The sequence below is a fragment of the Taudactylus pleione genome, unplaced genomic scaffold (assembly GCF_031769625.1).
Source record: "Taudactylus pleione unplaced genomic scaffold, aTauple2 ptg000162l, whole genome shotgun sequence".
Classification (NCBI taxonomy): domain Eukaryota; kingdom Metazoa; phylum Chordata; class Amphibia; order Anura; family Myobatrachidae; genus Taudactylus; species Taudactylus pleione.
The window spans coordinates 8,625,923-8,644,891 of NW_028284564.1; the positions used below are offsets into that span (position 1 = coordinate 8,625,923).

Below are 18,969 nucleotides of genomic sequence, written 5' to 3' on the forward strand. Positions count from 1 at the left end.
TTGTCTAAAAAATACTATTGGCGTTTATGTCATTTATTGCATTTCTCCACACATTGTACAGTGTGAAATCAGGGCACAACTGAAAGGCGGTGTAACCATGTACCATTTGGGGGGGTGTCCATAGCAGGTGGGCATAGTCACACACATTGGAGCTTGCAAGGGTGCACTCCTTTCTTCACCCATTCACCATAAACACCACTTCAATGTCATGTTGACAATCGCAGCATTTAAAGGGCACGCAACAGTGGGTCATGCCTCCCAACTGCACCTTAATCAGGACAAAATCCTGATAGTCTGGATGACGTGAGAGCTCCCTTAAATTATTAGGTTTTGTTTTACAAACACTATGAGGAAAATGTTGATTAGGATATATCAGATTACATTTTTTTTATAGAGAATGGGAAATATATTCTTATCATAGCACTAGCAGGTTGTTTGGAGCTCTATAAAGGGAGTGGCAGTCATAGCTGGAAGACATAGATGGTGCGGTAGTTTCATGTTTGCTGGCACTGTCAGACACTGGATTGTCAAGTACAGTAGGACGACTTTGAAAGTCTACAAATAACCCCAAACATCCCAATGCGGCATTTAAAATGAAAATGTTGTACCTTGTCCGTGCTTTTAGCAGAGCAGAAACGCGTGGGTATCTCAGTCCTAGCACATTCATACACTGGCTACTACTAAAGGGTAAGTGGTGATACTAGCATTTGCATATGATTGCAGCCGCGACTCCGGCAACAGACACAAGAGCGGACGCAACAGCGTACATCACTGAATTAAGGCCCCTAGTGTTATTGTGAAAGTGCAGTACTTCTGTTACTTGCAGTAGGTGACAAAGGCAGAAGACTGATGACCCTTGTTCCTATACTTATCTGTACAGTACATCTGACCCCAAAGTAAAACAGTACAGATAGAAACAATAATAAGAGCATTTGGTCATAAGAAAGCTCTTGTACCTTCAATTAAGATAGGTTTATGACCAGTATGTGTATACTATACAGTATATCACTCTTTTCATGTACGTGGCCCCATAATGATAGACAGTAACTTCAGCTGAAGTAGCTGCTCACACATGCGCTCTATGAGCTTATTATTATATAATGCTTCCATGTAAGCAGAACGGCAGCCAAGACAGCTGCTTTATTGTGTGGGAGCCACTTGCAGTGAGTGAGACATTTTGAAGGAAAACTCTCTAAATGCCAGGGGGAGAAGACTTCTTCTATAAACGGTTGTGCCATAAATCAGGGAACAATAAAATGCACCCGCCCGCGAGATACAGAGAAGGGCATAACTGTAAGAATTTTACTGTACTTTTCTTCTGTAGTACAGTGAAAAATGTCCACATATATTATTGAGGGTGACCTGCTCTCCGGAGAGTCTTGGGACACCCTGAAATTTGTGAGTCTGTTTCAGGAGGGCAGGCTTACAATCAGTAAGGTGAGGGAATACTTTATATACTTGTTATAGTGACATAACTATTGTAGCTGCTGAATTAAAAAGTGTCTAAGAATATTTGTAAGATAGGAGCATAATCAGAAGCCAATGATAAAGCAGCTATTGACAACGGGTACTTCTGTGCAGCTGCTGGTGATGTGCAACGGTTGGAATGAGATAAGACGAGATGAAAACATGAAAGTTGAACTAGTCTTTGAAGACATCTAAAAACAGTCATCTGTTGGCATCCTTGACTCTCCTTCACCATGTATCATAGCCTCTTCTGTCTATAGAGAAGACTGTTGCTTTTGTGGTTATCTGCCAGCTTGCAGTAGTTGTGTGTGGTCTGGACATTTTTCATTTAGCATCAGGACACTTGTTCAGTGGATCTTATAAATACACCTGACCTTGGTATGATGACACTCATCAACACTATCATTTAAGTCCAGATATGAGTCCGTGGAGTAAATACAACCCTGATAAGTCCCAGGAGCAAGTCTTCCTTTCACTTAACTCCACCTTCTTATTCTGGAATTTTGCAACATGCATTCACCTCCAGATTATTCTATCAAATGACATGTTCACTTTAGGAACATGCTTCCTCTTCAGGCCTGGAATGCAGCCTCTCTCAACGCGCCAGGTCTCGTGAGACTCTGCAATAAAGTTTCTTAAGTTGCAATGTGATTCGACTAAGTCGTACTAGCAGTCTGTGCTGATTAATTGATATGCGACATTTATATATATGAGTACAACTGAGTCTCTGAAGCTGTATACGAAGTGCTACAATGTGGTGGCCCCATCTTTTTTCATTCCAAGGTTCGTTGTGGTTCATACCAGTGACGTGCAGTGATGTCAATGGTTGGGGAGGCACACATAGAGATGGTTCTGAGTGCTGGGAGCCTGTCTCACCCCCTACTCACTGTAACTCTCCCCTCACTACACTAAGCTTCATTATTCATTGATTCTATGGGATGTGGCTAAGACGCCGACGGACGGCATGCCGGACGCCAGTATACCGATGCCGAAATCCAGACGCCCGTCAGGAACCCGAAGATGCAATCCCGATAGGATCAAGATACCGACGTCGGCATCCCGAAAGTAAGTATACTAGCATTAGCCTTGGGATGGGTGGCTCACTGAATCTGCCTTGGAGAGGGGACATGGTCTTGCCTCTCTCCTGGAAGCGACTCCTGCCGGCAGAGAGACCTGGGAAAAACTGCCTACCCCGGCGGCGGGCGCCTCTGTACACCCGCTTCCACCCCCCATGACTACATAACACCGGTTATTAGGCTAAGAGCAGAGAAGAGGGGGAGGAACATCAGTGTGTGGAGCCAATAGCTGAGCGCCTGAGCTTCGCTCTCTCCGCCCCACGCATGACTTCACCCATCAGTGCATCCAAGTTTCAAAGCCATCCTGAGAGTTGCCCGTTACCATGCTGAGTGGACTGTGGTTCCAGCGTGATTATGCCATTCGCTGACTTTGCTCCACCTGTCCTGTCCTCCTGGTCACTTACAGCAGGATGCTCACCTTACTCCCAGCCCTGCGCACCGCCCGCCGTCTGCTGCTCCAGGCCGTGGCCGGATGATGAGCGTGTTTGCAGGGGTGAGCGCTGCCCCGGAGCCCGCCCCACTGCCGGCGGTGGCCCTCCAGCAAAAAAATGTCGCGTTTAGTTGGGGGGGGCGCAGGTAGAAATTTTGCTTAGGGTACCTAGAAGCTTTGCACTGGCCCTGTGTGGGCTGCTCACACCGGTGACACACTGCTCGGCTGATCAGGAGCGTTTAATCCGATCATCAGTGAATCGAAAAGGTGTGTACCCAGCTTAAGACTTTAAGAAGGTTTTGACTACTGGCAGTTATCAAATTATGGTGATGATTTAAAAGTGTGTGTGTGTTTTGGGAGCAGGGGCAGTAATCAAAGTTGAAGTGTTCTATTTATCTGAGTAATGGCTACTGGAACCACTTAAATGTGTTTTGCAATCTGTTCTTAGTGATTATACGAGATGAGTGATTCAGATTCTGTGGAATCCGAACTGCTCAGAACAGTGAGGATCCGAGTCCACCCGAGCTGAGGCTCGGGTGTTTCCACCGACTCGAATCCCCACTGCAAGCCCGACGCCAGCGTCCTGACATCGGATATCGCGAGAGTGCCGAACTCTCGCGAGAGGCGAGAGGTCGTCTCTACATAAGGCGCCGTGACTCGGCACCATTTGTCATGCACGCTCAAGACTGTGCGCTACTCTGCAACTGGGCGGGCTGGCTGAGAGGGGGCACGCTGATCACTGGCTGGCTGAGTGGCTGTATAGGGGGATACACTGCACGCTGATGCTGCGCTATACTCTGCTGATTAAGTGCTGTGTCCAGAGACTCACACGCGGCTGTGACTGTGTAAGGGGGCACACTGACAGCAAGAAGTGGCTGTGTGTAAAAAAAAGTAAAAAAATAGAAAATAAAAAACTTATTTGTTGGTGCTGTAAGCCCTCTGTGTATAAAAAATGCAAGCACCGTGACTCCGTGAGCCATAGCCCTCTGTGTAAAAAAAAATACAAGCACCGTGACTCTGCGGGCCTTATCCCTCTGTGTATACCAGCAATGTGACTCAGTGGGCCTTAGCCCTCTGTGTATACAAGCACCGTGACTCCATGTGCCTTAACCCTCTGTGTATACAAGCACTGTGACTCTGTGGTGTCTGTGCCGCTGCTCTGTCGCTTAGTAACCAGTAAGCTCACTGCAACCTATGGCCAATAATGGAGAAAAAAATATTATAAGCTGTGAGGTGGTCTAAATTGACTGTAAATGACTGGAAATTAATGTTATTGAGGTTAACAATACTACTCTAGGAAGAAAAAAAAGCTCAATTAATGTGATTTTAGCTTTTTTTGTAAATTTTTGTAAAAAAATCCAAATCGAAAGCCGGACGACGAATTAGAACCAAATCCAAATGCGGCAAAAATGGTCCGGCGCACATCCCTACTATAAAGACTCCATAGAACTCCCAACTTTTTATATCATAACATAATAGAGTTAATGTGTCGTACAACATCATGGAGTTACTGCTGTGATGTCTTTACCTGCAGATAAGCCTATACCTGCCAACACTTGTGTTGCTTGTATGAAAGGGATAGATTCTCTTTAAATGAATGGTTCTCAGTCTTGATTTCACACAGTTGGAAAATACTGTACATGGAAATGGCAGTAGCAAAATCTCTTGATTTACTTAGCATGTAATTGTAAAAGAATGTAATTTTTCACTCTTGAAAATAAATGGAATTTCATAATTGGAAAGTCTATCATGCTTCCCCATCCAGATCATTTTACAAGTACATTAGTCATGATTTCTAAGGAGATTCTGTACTCACTGCTTAATATATTGAAACCTATGGGAGCACGATACATAAAAGCAGCCATGCATGAATGCCAGTTTTAAGTGAGCTTAAAGTTGCTTTGTAAGGAGTCACTTTGAAAAAGATACCTGTTAAATCAGGTTTTCTACCAAACGTGAATACTGATAATAAAATGTCTCATTGTTCTCAATGAGAAAAGTGTGAAAATAAATTATGCACAGTGCTTCTCGTTTTGGCAACATGTGGGATGAAGGGAAAATAACAAATGATTAAGCACCTTTTTGGATTATTAGCGTTAAAAAGCATATACTGCACAAGGGTCTCTACAGACAATGTTAGACATTATGTAAACGGTTTCCGGTCACATGATCGACAGTTACCATGTCAATATTCATAATGTCAACACTAGAATGTTGACCTGGTTCAACATGTTGACATGCATCATTTCTACCTCCTCGGAATGTTGACATGTTCACAATGTCACTATGTTAAATGTCAGGATTCTCAGAATGCCATCTGTTAGGGTTAGTCACTGCTGGGAGGGTGGATTAGGCTTAGGCACTAGGGGGAAGTTAGGGTTAGGCTGTGGGGAGAGTGGCTAGGGTTAGGCACTAGGGGGAGGGTTAGGGGTAAGGATTAGGTATAGTATTAAAATCATACTTGCCGACCCTGATTGTCAGGGAGACTCCCTGAAATAGCAGCAATCTCCCTGACTCCCTGAAGAGTCCAGCAATCTCCCTGATTGCACCTTACCCCCATTATGTAGCTGTTATATACTTTTAAAAAAAATAAGAGCTATATACATTCATATGGTATAATCAGTGCCATTTCCCTGCATTGGTTATAAGGCACAATGCTGTAACAAGTACATCTTACTGAGCAATAACTGCTGCTTTGGGGCTCGTTCGATTTCGATGTAAGTCAACTTTATGACACGCCTCTCAGCCGGAAAAGGTACATGTCCATTTTAACGCCACACTCAAAGGTATTTCTTTCAAAATCTCCTTGAAATGCTTTTTCAATAGTAGACAAGTATGATTAAAATACTCACCGGAACACGCTTAGTCACACGCAGGGACAGCCCACCTGCACGTACGCCGTAGGCCTGTTTCTGATCGCAAAAGGGGAGTGTCCTTGTAAAAAAAAGGGGTGTGATTACATCTCACGTGGGCGTAGCGTGAGTCACGGAGGCATGGCTTCGCGGCATGCCCCCCGTATTTCAGTATCCGGCCAAGAAAGACGCCAGTAGGCGGAGCTGCTCGGCCAGGGTTTAACAGCGGACCAGCCCATCAGGAAGTGCCAGATGGCCAGTCCGCCCCTGGTCACACATCTGAGTCCATCATTATATTATACAGTTTAGAGCACCCGCCAGTGCTAAAGTGCATGCAGCAGGCCCGGACTCCCGCTCACCTGGACCCCCGCTCCCCTGGGGAACACTAGGGTGACAGCCTGCACAGCAGTCAACTGTGCAGGTAGACAGGGGCAACAGTCAGCTGTGTGGGGAGGTAAGGAGGCAGCAGTCAGCTGTGTGGGGAGGTAAGGAGGCAGCAGTCAGCTGTGCGGGGAGGTGGGGGGGACAGCAGTCAGCTGGGTGAGGAGCCGGGTGCACTTTGCCGGGGGTGCATCGCTGCGTGGTGCCAGCCGACTCTGCCTCTGCACTTTAGAATCATAGGGGATGCAAGGAGAACAGTGCCCTCTGGAGCTCATTCAGACCAGCTCGCTAAAAAGCAAACGCTCGCTGCTGCCGATGGTATGCAGTGTGTATGCATTGTGCGTATGCATCGCAGTGCGCGTGCTCATACCTTAGCGAAAATTCACAATGCATTCGCTCATTGCGCATAGAGTGTGAGTAGCCCAGCCCAGCAGTGAGAGTGACAGGGGAAGCCGTTTTTAGGTGGTAACAGGGGCTGGCCATTAAAAACAGGGGAGTGGAGGTGCAAACGGAGGCGTGCCTGAGCATCTCAATGGCGGTTTAGAGGTGTCCATAATTATGGTCAACCTCAAGCGCTGCGATTGCATCCGATGTTACCCGATGTACCGATGGTTGTATACACTTCCTGGACATGGCGTGCACAAGTGGGCACTTAAGACAGGCTGATGGATGTCTGAAAACTCTATGTGATCGCTCTCTAAGAAATACTGGGCATACTAATGCATTGCTGTGCGATTGCACTGCCTACGCAATTTGCATACACATCGTACGAGCGATCGCATCTAGAGAGCGGCTCTGAATCAGCTCCTCTGTACTACTACTGGAGCGCTGGGGACCCGACCACACTCACTTATTTATAATTTGGCTGCTGTGCATTTATAAAATAAACATTATTTTAGAAATATATTATTTTCTCTATATTTTACTTGATTTATTTATTTATTTATTTCATAATCCTATACAAGGGCTGCAGGAGGAAAGTCTCCGCAGTAATGACAGTTTTTCGGAAGAGATAATGTACTGGAGGCATGATGAATGCCTTCATTATTTAGGTAGAACTCAAAGCAAGTTCTAAACTTAATTAACACTGCATATTTTTAGCTTTGATGAATAGATCCATTAATGTGCTTGTTAATGTTATAGAGTGGTACTTAGAACTTGATTCAGACCTGCTCGCTAGGATGCGATCGCTCGTTGCTGGACGATATTTACGTTCTGCGCATGCGTAAGTATCACAATGCGTGCGTGCGAACCACTCCGACAGATCAGGAAGCACTCGCTCGCTCAGCATAGACAGCCCAGTGTAATGAATGACAGGAGAGGCCGTTTGTGGGTGGTAACAGGGGCAGGACACTAGAAACGGGGCAGTGGAAGTATGAACGCAGGCGTGCCTGTGTGTTTCAACGCCGTTTCATAGGCGTGCATAATTAACAGGCAGCGTCATAGTACACGTCACCTGGTTGTTTTTCACACTGAAGGGATCACAGTGCTTGCGACCAGGTATAGTCAACCTCAAGCGCTGCGATCGCATCCGATGGTGCTCGATGTACCAATGTTTTCATGCACTTCCTGGAGTTGACGTGCACAAGTGGGCGTCTTATGAATGGATGGTGGACGTCTGCATACACAATGTGATCGCTCGTCAAGACATAGTGGGTGTGCTAATGCCTTGCCGAGCGATCGCCTTCCTTGCTGGGTGTGCGCTGGATTTGCATACGCTGGGAGTGCGCGATCGCATCTAGGGAGCGGCTCTGAATCAGGCCCTTAGTGTGCCTGTTACTGTTATAGAGGCGTACTTAGGGCCTGATACAGCAAGGAACGCAGTTGCTTATACGCACGCTATCTCCTGATTGTTGGGTCCTGCGCATGCGTATGAATCGCAGCATGCGTGCGCAAACCAGTCATTGCGTTCAGGACTGCGATTGCAATGACTACACAGACCCATCGCAGGGTGATTGACAGGAAGTGCCATTTGTTGGTGGTGACAGGGGGGTGGTTGGACGATTGCAGGCGTGCCAGTGCGTTTTTTGATCGCCGTTGCAATAAGAGCTGTCCTTGGCGCAGATGGAACTTCTGGGTTTATGTGCATGCACAAGCCGCGGGGGACCCATGGGAGAGATCTTACTGAATCCCTCTCTGGGAAGTCACCCAAAGAGAAGCCCATTGGCTTCTGTTAGGCACCAGGTTCATAATCTGGAAAGCTTTGCATTTATGGAGGTTTGACCGCATTTTTCATCATAGTGCATCCCGTCAGCATTGGAACCAGTGTAGCGTTGCACAGTCTTCATGTATTAACTATTCACCTTAGAACTCTGGACCTCATTCAGACCCGCTCGCAAGAAAATTTTGTAGGCAAGGAGGGGGGGTGGCTGGTCAAACGGAGGCGTTCCTGAAGGAACGAGTGCCGTTTGTGGGTGGCCCTACTGACATCTCTCGTGATGTCAGTAGTGAGCTTCCTGCTCTATTTGAGCAGGAAGCTCACTGGGGCTTGTGGCAGACGAGACCCTATCACAAGGGTCTTGTCGCAAGCCCTATGGTCGTGATAATCGCGACCATCACCTCAGGGACGACCCTAGCCCAAATTTTTTGGTAAGCGAATAGATTTTTTGGCGCCCCCCTATGCAGTGCCTGCGGTAGTGGCCCCCCCTGTGCAGTGCCCCCAGTAGTGAGCTTATATAGTGCCCCCAGTAGTAGTCCCCCTATGCAGTGCCCCTTATATAGTGCCCCCAGTAGTAGTCCCCCCCATGCAGTGCCCCCAGTAGTGGTCCCCCCTCTTGTAGTGCCCCTAGTAGTCCCCGCTTGTAGTAGTCCCCCATTGTTGTGCCCCCAGTGGAGGTTCCCCCCATGTAGTGCCCCCAGTAGTAGTCCCCCCAGTAGTAATCCTCCCTTCAAGTGCCCCCAGTAGTAGCCCCCCTTCAAGTGCCCCCAGTAGTAGCCCCCTTCAAGTGCCCCCAGTAGTAATCCCCCCTTCTAGTGCCCCCAGTAGTAATCCCCCCTTCAAGTGCCCCCAGTAGTAGTCCCCCTTCTAGTGCCCCCAGTAGTAATCCCCCCTTCTAGTGCCCCCAGTAGTAATCCTCCATTCTAGTGCCCCCAGTAGTAATTCCCCCTTCTAGTGCCCCCAGTAGTAATCCCCCCCTTGTAGCCCCCCCAGTAGAGACACACGTAATAAAAAAAAACACTTACCTGAACCCCCGCTCCTGCTCCCGCCACCGCTATCAGCTACTCCGTCTGTTCTCCAGGGCCACTTTGCATTATGGGAGAGACTTCATGACGTCATGACGTCTCTCCCATTACCCACTGCGGAGCCGGAAGATGGCTCCCGCAGTGGGAGCAGCAGCAGCCGATGAGGATATTAGTATCCTAATAATAAGCTCAGTCCTTATTATTAGGATATCTGTCGACACTTTTTATAAATTATTATAGATATTTCTCCTTCATCCACTAGGGGACACTGGAGTCTCAATACAATGGGGTATAGGAGTGGGTTAACCGGGAGCTGGCACCTTAAAAAAAACTAACAGTAGCTAGCTCCTCCCCCTCTATACCCCCCCAAGCCAGTCTAAAGAAGTGTGCCCTGGGAGCTGGACGTTGATCTCCCGTTTAGGGCTTATTTTAATAGAAAGAATGACCTCCAATCAGCAGGAGGATGGACAGGCAGCCCACTGCCCCTGCCTGTCTACACCGATGGATGCTGCCGGGGGAGACCTCACCGCTGCTGCACAAGGGTTTGCGCTGAGGTTTCCTGCTACAGGGACCTCAGTCTCTGGGGAACCCAGATACGCGCTGGTTGCAGTGCTCGTAGCGATTCCCACAGCACATGCCCGCCGCCGGCAGCATAGGCAGGGTCAAGGTTAGTGTCTCCTGGCTCCCTGGTTAGCAGAGGAGCCAGGACTTTATAATAGGCGGGCATTTCACAGTTGCCGCTCGCGCGGAGGGCGCCATAGCGGGGGGGGGCGGAGCCTAAGTTTTTCCTCTGCTTCTGCCTCCCATCAGCCTCAGCGCTTCTAAAGAACGCTGAGGGGCCATTTTGGAGCACTACTAAGTGTCTGGAGTCAGGCTAGTACTCAGTTATCAGCCCTTGCTATTATTGTTGCAGCTGTTCAGTGCATTGCTTATCCCCCTCTGTGCCCCTTCTCAGTCAGTCATACTGTAGGTGTGATTGTGATTACTACTGTCGTTTTTTTCTGTCTGTGTGTGTGTGTGTGTGTTTGTGTGTGGTAACAGTAATGTCTACCAAAAGGCAGCCCAAAATGCCTTTTCCTGCAAGACTTGTGGGGAAAAATTCACACAGGGACAGCCTAATGCTTCCTTACTGTGTGATAATTGCATGTCTCAGCCTCAGGACTCTGTTAATGTGAGCCAGCCTATGTGGTCGGATCAATTAACATCAGTTATATCCAACCTGTCATCTGAGTTGGAAGCAGCTCGCAGGGACAGGGAGAGGCTGAATCAGACAGCAGCTGAACCAGATTGGGCCCGATCTCTAGCAAGATCGGTAGAGGGTCTTACAAAGGCAATGTCCTAGACTCCCTCTGCATCTACTCAGGTCCTTAATAAAAGGTTGATTCATAATCCCCTACATTGGGATGAATCAGACGAAGAGGATGTTCAGGACCAAGAGGAGGGGGAAGTGCAGGAGGAGGAGGTTCAGATTACTGAGGAAATTGAACCTGCATCACAAGGGGTAGAGGCCTTGATTACAGCAGTACGACAGGTGTTACATGTGGAGGAGGTAGAGGTAACTGCAAAACCGTCTATTTTTGGTAAAAGGGTTAAGCAGTCCGTTACCTTTCCAGCATCGGAGGAACTGGATGATATTCTCTCTATTGCATGGAAACACCCAGATAAGAGATTTCAAATGAACAAGAAGTATCTCTCTTATTACCCCTTTCCGCAGGACAGTAGGAGATTGTGTGAAACTCCTCCTGTGGGAGACCCATCAGTAGCCCGTCTTTCTAAAAAGACAGTACTTCCAGTGCCGGGTGCTGTTGCTTTAAAAGAGACCTCGGACAGGAAGCTGGAACAGACATTAAAATCTCTATACACTGTAGCAGGGGTTTTGATGCGTCCGGCTCAAGTCTGCTGTTGGGTGAACAAAGCCATTGAGAATTGGGCTTTGCAGCTAGCGGAAGGGATTAGGTCCGGGGCACAACCCGATGACCTCATTCAGTTAGCTGAGCAGATTGCAGAATCAGCTGCATTCCTGGGGGAAGCGTCAAAGGACATTTGCGGTCTATCCGCCAGATCTTCAGCATTGGCTGTGTCAGCTAGAAGGGCTCTGTGGTTGCCTCAGTGGCAAGCAGACGCAGAGTCTAAGAGAGCAGTCGAGGCTCTTCCTTTTACGGGGGAGGTTCTTTTCGGCTCGGAATTAGATACGTGGATCTCACAAGCTACAGGTGGGAAATCCACTTATTTACCATCTGCTACCCCTCCTCCTACCAAAAGACCCTTGGCAGGTCCGTCCTTTCGGTCCTTTCGTGCCCCAGGGAGATTTAGAGGGCGTGCCAGAGGATACCCAGCGTTCTCCAGGGGTACCAGAGGCCGGGGTAGAGCATTGTCTTCAGCTGCCTCCAGCTCACTGCAGGATAAAGCAGCTGCAAAGCCTACCGCATGACGTTCTCCCTTCTCATTTGGGGGACCCCAGAGTAGGGGCTCGACTCCTATGTTTCAAGGACATTTGGAACCAGTCTTGTCAGGACGCCTGGGTTCGGGATGTCATTGTTCAGGGACTAAAGCTGGATTTCAGAATACAGCCTCCCACTCGTTTTTTCAAGACAGGTTTACCTCAGGTTACGGAAAAACGTGTAGCTATTCAGGAGGCAATAGAGAAACTGTTATTGTCTCAGGTAATAGTCAGGGTTCCATCCCACCAGAAATGTCAAGGGTTTTATTCCAGTTTGTTCGTTGTGCCCAAGCCGGACGGCTCCATGAGGCCCATCATCAATCTCAAGGAATTAAACCCTTATCTGCGAGTCTTCAGATTCAAAGTGGAATCTCTCCAATCTGTGATTGCGAGTCTCGAGAAAGACGAGTTTATAGTGTCCCTCGACATAAAGGATGCTTATCTCCATGTACCGATATGGCCCCCTCATCAGGTTTTTCTTCGTTTTGCAATACTAGACTCACATTTTCAATTTCAGGCCCTGCCTTTCGGTCTTTCGTCAGCACCAAGGGTATTTACAAAGATTATGGCAGAAATGATGGCACTGCTGCATCGTCAGGGTATTGTCATTGTTCCATATCTGGACGATCTCTTGATAAAGGCCTCGTCACGGGATCGCCTGTTAAAGGACATTCATCTAATGCAGAGTGTTCTCCTACAGCATGGATGGATCCTAAATTTCAAGAAATCCTCCCTGATCCCCACCCAACGCCTACTTTTTCTGGGAATGATACTAGACACAAGGGAACAAAAAGTATTTTTGCCCCAGAACAAGGTTGTCCCCATTCAGCACCTGGTGCGCATGGTTTTACAGCATCGCTGGTTGTCGGTACATCTCTGTATCCGTCTTCTCTGGAAAATGGTAGCAGCTTTCGAGACGATACAATACGCAAGATTTCACGCCCGAACCTTTCAGTTAGATCTTCTTTCCCAGTGGTCAGGGTCCCACCTGTTTCTACATCAGAGGGTTCTTTTGGCGCCGCAAACACGAACATCCCTCATATGGTGGATGAATCCCTCTCACCTGTTGGCGGGAAGAAGATTTGCGAGGTGGGATTGGATACTCATCACCACGGACGCAAGCCTAAGAGGGTGGAGAGCAGTGACCCTGGGAAGGCATTTCCAGGGGCTCTGGACTCAACAGGAAGCAAGTCTATCCATAAATGTGCTGGAGTTGAGAGCAGTGTTTTATGCCCTTCAGAAGGCGCAGCCCATATTGAGGGGTCAGGCGATCCGAGTTCAGTCAGACAATGCCACGGCAGTGGCCTATATAATCAAACAAGGTGGCACAAAAAGCAGAGTCGCTATGAGGGAGGTAAGCAGGATTTTGATATTGGCAGAGGAATTTGCAGTAGCAATTTCTGCAATATTCATTCCGGGTGTAGAGAACTGGGAGGCCGACTATCTCAGTTGGCAGAACATCCATCCGGGGGAATGGTCCCTGAATCCTCAGGTGTTCCATCAACTGACTCTGAGGTGGGGCTGTCCGCAAGCCGATCTCATGGCGTCAAGAGTAAATCACCAGTTACCAGTCTTCTACTCCAGGACAAAGGATCCTCAAGCTGCAGCGGTGGACGCACTGTCAGCTCCGTGGCCCTTCCATTACATCTACGTCTTCCCTCCGTTTCCTCTCATTCCACGCTTGCTCCAGAGAATTAAGCGAGAAGGAGTCAAGGTACTACTAGTAGCACCAGATTGGCCCAGGCGAGCGTGGTACTCGCAAATACAAAATCTGTTAATAGAAGTACCTTGGCCCCTACCCCTTCAGGAGGATCTTCTTCTGCAGGGGCCATTCGTTTATCAGAACTTACGGCGGCTTCATTTAACGGCTTGGCTACTGAAAGGGCCATCCTCAGAAGCAAGGGGATCCCGTCCAGCGTGATTCCCACTATGCTGCGGGCCAGGAAGGATGTCACCTCTCAGCATTACTATCGCATATGGAAGGCTTATGTTATTTGGTGCGAGAGACGTAATTACCCTCCAGCTGTTTTTAGGACATCACGTCTCCTCCTTTTTCTTCAGGCCGGTCTAACAGCGGGCCTTCGTCTAGGTTCCTTAAAGGTACAGATATCTGCATTGTCAGTTTTCTTTCAGAGGAAATTGGCCTTGCTTCCAGATGTTCAGACCTTTTTACAAGGAGTCATCAGAATTCAACCTCCTTTCGTACCGCCCACTGCACCTTGGGATTTGGATTTAGTCTTAACGTTCCTTCAGTCTGAAACCTTTGAGCCTTTACACAGGGTAGAAATGAAGTATTTAAACTGAAAGGTGGTTCTGCTGTTGGCGCTCGCCTCAGCAAGGCGAGTATCGGAGCTCAGTGCCTTATCCTGTCGTCCCCCCTTCCTCATTTTTCATGAGGATAGGGCGGAGTTACGCACGCAGGAATACTTTCTTCCCAAGGTAGTGACTGCTTTTCATATAAATCAGCCGATAGTGGTTCCGGTTTTCAAAGATGATTCTCCAAATTCGAAGTTATTGGATGTAGTCAGGGCTCTTAAGATTTACGTGGACCGGACGGCTTCCCTCCGTAAATCTGACACATTATTTATTAGGTTTGATTTGGCCCGTCCAGGTTGGCCGGCGTCCAAACAAACCATTTCAAGATGGATTTGCCTGGCTATCAGACAGGCGTATGTGGTGGCTTCCAGACAGCCACCTGGTACCATTACCGCTCATTCAACACGCTCGGTAGGTCCTTCTTGGGAGGCTGCTCGGGGGGGTTTCATTAAACCAACTTTGCACAGCAGCTACTTGGTCGGGAAAGCATACTTTCCTTAAGTTTTACCGATTTGATACTTTTGCGGCCTCCGCTTCTGAGTTTGGTCGTGCAGTACTGCAGGGTTCTCAGTGCTCTCCCACCCGGGATGTAAGCTCTGGGACGTCCCCATTGTATTGAGACTCCAGTGTCCCCTAGTGGATGAAGGAGAAAATAGGATTTTGTTACTTACCGATCAATCCCTTTCTCCGATTACACAGGGGACACTGGACGCCCTCCCTGCGCTGTTCTTTTCTGCAAAATGCTACAGTTGTTGCATTAGGTCGTTTGATTGGTCTGTTACCGTTTTTCTTTCTGTGTATGATGTGTTAGTACATGGATGTAGTTATTGTAGCTTTTCTGTCTCCTTCTCCTTACTTCCAGCTCTCCTCGGGCACAGTTATTTTAAGACTGGTTTGGGGGGGTATAGAGGGGGAGGAGCTAGCTACTGTTAGTTTTTTTTTTAAGGTGCCAGCTCCCGGTTAACCCACTCCTATACTCCATTGTATTGAGACTCCAGTGTCCCCTGTGGAATCGGAGAAAGAGATTTATCGGTAAGTACCAAAATCCTATTTTTTTTTTGTCATCTGCATCCTTGCTTCATTTTCCCAGCATTTACCATGCTGATCATTTCCATGCATTCCACCAAGTCCTGGTATTTGCTGGCGTGGATGACATAAAGTAGAAGGCTTAAATTCTGATACATCACAGATGGAGCTCATGCCTTTGTGTGTATGGTAAAGTGTTGTGCAGTACACAGCTGAGCTGATTATGTCAGAAGAATAACACGTTTTCCACTTCTGGTTACTGCAAACTAAGAGCTCATTTCCATGTACGTTTCTTAAAAATAGCCTGTCACAGTGCTGTGCCGAACTGTGGAAGGAGACCGCTCTCCTCTATTCATCTCATGATGCAAATGATCTTGGATAATCTACACAGTAGAGGAATGTTAGGCCCCAGGGTACAATTATTGCTGCAGTGAATTTTGATTATCCATATAATAATATTCTGGTGTCTGCTACTGTTTTGTATAAAACTATTTGCTCTGATTTGTTTTTCATAACTAGAAAACCATCTAATACCGCTTTTACACCAGAACAAAATCCCGGGTTTTTGCTGCGTCTACCCGGGTCGCAGCTCAGTGTAAAAGGGTCCCTGAAAAATAACCCAGGTCAAGTGACCCAGCAATCCAACCCAGGTAGCTACCAGGGTTGGACCCAGGATGGAACCGGGTAATGGTGCAGTGTAATTGGCGCAACCAGGGTTATCTGACCTGGGTCATGCCTAAACTGAGCTGATTGGTGGTTGTGGAGCATTCACCTCCCACTTTTTATGACCTCACAGGTTTAGCTGGGCAGACCTGAGTTCAGTGTGAACAGGGCTGACTTGGGAGTAACCAAGATCGAAGGTGCAGTGTAAATGGGCGACAGAGGAGACGTCAGTGGGGCCGGCCCCAGACGGTAGGCGTTCCCATGGGAACGCCTCCGTCTGGGCAGCCACGCCCCCGGCGCGCTCACCAAAGGGGGCGTGCTGTCACTCACCATTGACAGCACGCCCCCTTTGTAGCGAGACCCATAGCGACGGCTTGCCCATTGCTATATGGGTCTCGCGCATGCGCACGACGGAGCCGGGTCCGTTGTGCGCATGCGCATGATGGAGCCGGGTCCGTCGTGCGCATGCGCACTGGCCTAACATCGACCCGCTTGCGAGCGCTCAGCGCTCACGAGCGGGTCTGAATCAGGCCCAGGGTTCCAAACCGAACCAGAAACGGAATTTAGCCGGCGCCGATCCAGGATATTCCTGAGTCGGCGCCGTTCACACTGTCCCCGGGTCTGCAGTGACCCGGCTCTTCCGGTGTGGAAGTGGACGCTTGGAGATTACGTCATCTCCAAGCACCACTGAAGCCGGCCAATCGGCACACTCCAGGTCTTTGTGACCCGGATCGCGCCGTTTACACTGCAGGGTTTCATGGGTCATTCCTGTGTTAAATCTTGCAAGTTACCTGGGTTGGATTGTCAGGTCACTCGAACCGGGAATCCAACCCAGTCCTCTTTTACACCAAGGAGCTACCCGGGTTAACCCTGCAATAACTCGGGTTTTAGCTCTGGTGTAAAGGGCTATAAGAGTAGTCAATTATAATATGAAATTTGCTGGTACTATACTGTTTCTAAATACAATAAGGCTCATTCACTAAATTGAAAACGAAAGTACAAGCTGCTAGTAAGATTTGGGGGTATATTTACTAAAGGTCGATTTTAATTGATTCAGAATCGATGAACAATGATGTTGTGTTTCTGGGGCTAGATCACACATTTACTAACAGACAATTTTTTTATTTGGTTTTTAAGTATTAGTAAATGTGTGATTTAGCACCAGAAACACAACATTGATGTTGATCAATCGATTTTAAATCAAAATTGCCTACTTTTGAAAAAGCATTTCAGGGAGATTGTAATAGCAACACCTATGACGCGGCGGTAAAGTGGGCGTGTACTGCTACATCTGTGTCATAAAACTGACTTACATCCAAATGTAAAGAGAGCCCAAAAGCAGTTAGTAAGATCTATTTGTTGATGAAAACACACTAATACTTTTCAGAAAATGCATGTAGCCATAGGGATCATTGTGCCTTATATAACCAATGCAGGTAAATGATACTAATGATCCCTTTTGAATGTATATATCTCTGGGTTATTTTATATAACAGCTTCATGGGGGTGCAATCAGGGAGATTGATAGCCTCTTCAGGGAGACAGGGAGATTGCTACTATTTCAGAGAGTCTCCCTGACAATGAGGGAGAGTTGGCAAGTATGTTTTAAATCAATCAACATTGATTAAAATTGACCTTTAGGAAACAAACCTCTTGGTCTATAATAAAACCATTTATATACTCAACATGTCTGGACAATGTCTTGAATTAATTGCAAAGAAAGGACATTCTAGTACTGTAGCTCTGATGGGCTACCAGGGCCGTAGCTAGGGTAGTGCGTCCGGTGCTATCGCAGAGGGCACCACAGGTCAGGGGGCGCTGTTTGGGCCTGTAAAATTTCTATGTTATCATTCTTGCTTGTAGCTTCCTCTTATTTCATCCTCAGCATCTCCTGGCCTCTCCTATCTCTTACCAGGCCTTTCCCCCATGAAGCCATGGCCCTTTTTTGGGTGCATTATGTCCCTTTGAAAAATGAGGGGGGCGCCAATGCTCTTTCTGGCACAGGGCACCAAAAAGTCTAGTTACGGCTCTGTGGGCTGTTATTGAGGCAGATATGCTAATGACCATTTAATAGCTAATTTCATTCATTTAGAAATACTATGATTCCTTTTCTGCTCTCAATTTATTATTTATGTTATATGAATGTGTCTTTATATACTGTATTTCCTCATATACAACATAGCAGAAGTTCTAAATATAGGACACACAATCATATACACAACACATACTTATAGATTCTATGTACAAATAGATAACCATTAGGGGTAAATTTACTAAAGTGAGAGTTTTTAGAAGTGGAGATGTTGCTCATAGCAACCAATCAGATTCTAGCTATTATCTTCTAGAAGGTGCTAGTTAAATGTTAAGTAGAATCTGATTGGTTGCCACTTCTAAATAACTTTCATGTTAGTACATTTACTCCTTAGGGGCACATTCAATTAGAAGCGAAAAGTCACGTGCTTTTCGCATGCCAGACTTTTCGCCGACATCACTGGTTTTCCATGCAGACAAGCATCGCGCTCGTCCCCGCTTATCCCCGTATTCAATTCCAAATCAGCGAAGACGGAACCCGGCGAATTCGAAACCAGCAAAAAGTCCTGTCAGATTTGGGGAAATCAGCCTGACACCTCCCAAAAGATGCTCTGACATTGGGGATCACTCTAGATACCCCCGAATAGGCCCGTTGAAGGTATTTGGGGTACTCAAATGATCTCAAAAGCTGTTAATTAGCATCTTTGCAGAAGTGGTGAAGAATAGCATTTAGCATTTTTTTCCCTGAAAATAAGTAGCCCCAGCAAAATTGGGGTACACGAAAATGGGTCCTAGCATATTTTAAAGTTGCTAAAGTGAAGTATTAAAAAATTTAAAATATCCACCTGCTGCAAACACCTGCAATCTTAAAAATACCTGGGGCATTCTTGGGGGCCCCCCTGGAGTCTATTTCGCTAGTTTTTAAGTTTGTCCCCCAACTTTTGTTTTTTTTTGCCCCCAAAATGAAAGTACTTTTTTGGGGTGTTCTTATGTTCTTTTTACATTTTTTTTGACACAGTTTACCTTTGGGGGCCTGTCCCAAGGTTGCAGGGTGGATCCCTCAAGTTTACACCCCAAAACCCCAATTCTGTACTTTTTTCCGAC

The 18,969-nt window shown here is 47.2% G+C and overlaps 2 protein-coding genes and 1 pseudogene across 2 annotated transcripts in view; all 3 read left to right on the top strand.

The window, feature by feature from the left end:
• MEGF10 (multiple EGF like domains 10) overlaps window positions 1-18,969 on the top strand; it is a 149,341-nt gene that overhangs the window by 7,059 nt on the left and 123,313 nt on the right. The gene's annotated exons all lie outside the window — the stretch shown is intronic.
• LOC148521458 (lamina-associated polypeptide 2, isoforms alpha/zeta-like) lies at window positions 9,831-11,820 on the top strand. Its single transcript, XM_088475145.1, has 2 exons — window positions 9,831-10,004; window positions 10,753-11,820. The coding sequence occupies exons 1-2, from the start codon at window positions 9,831-9,833 to the stop codon at window positions 11,818-11,820; spliced, it is 1,242 nt and encodes a 413-aa protein (XP_088331271.1).
• On the top strand, window positions 12,134-14,133 carry LOC148521459 (uncharacterized; annotated as a pseudogene).

What these genes read in the sequence shown, in the direction of transcription:
- LOC148521458 (XM_088475145.1), top strand. Translation starts at nt 9,831, where the DNA reads ATGACCTCCAATCAGCAGGAGGATGGACAGGCAGCCCACTGCCCCTGC. An exon ending in ACGCGCTGGTTGCAGTGCTC is followed by an intron (nt 10,005 to 10,752) that starts GTAGCGATTCCC and finishes GCATCTACTCAG; the next exon opens with GTCCTTAATAAAAGGTTGAT.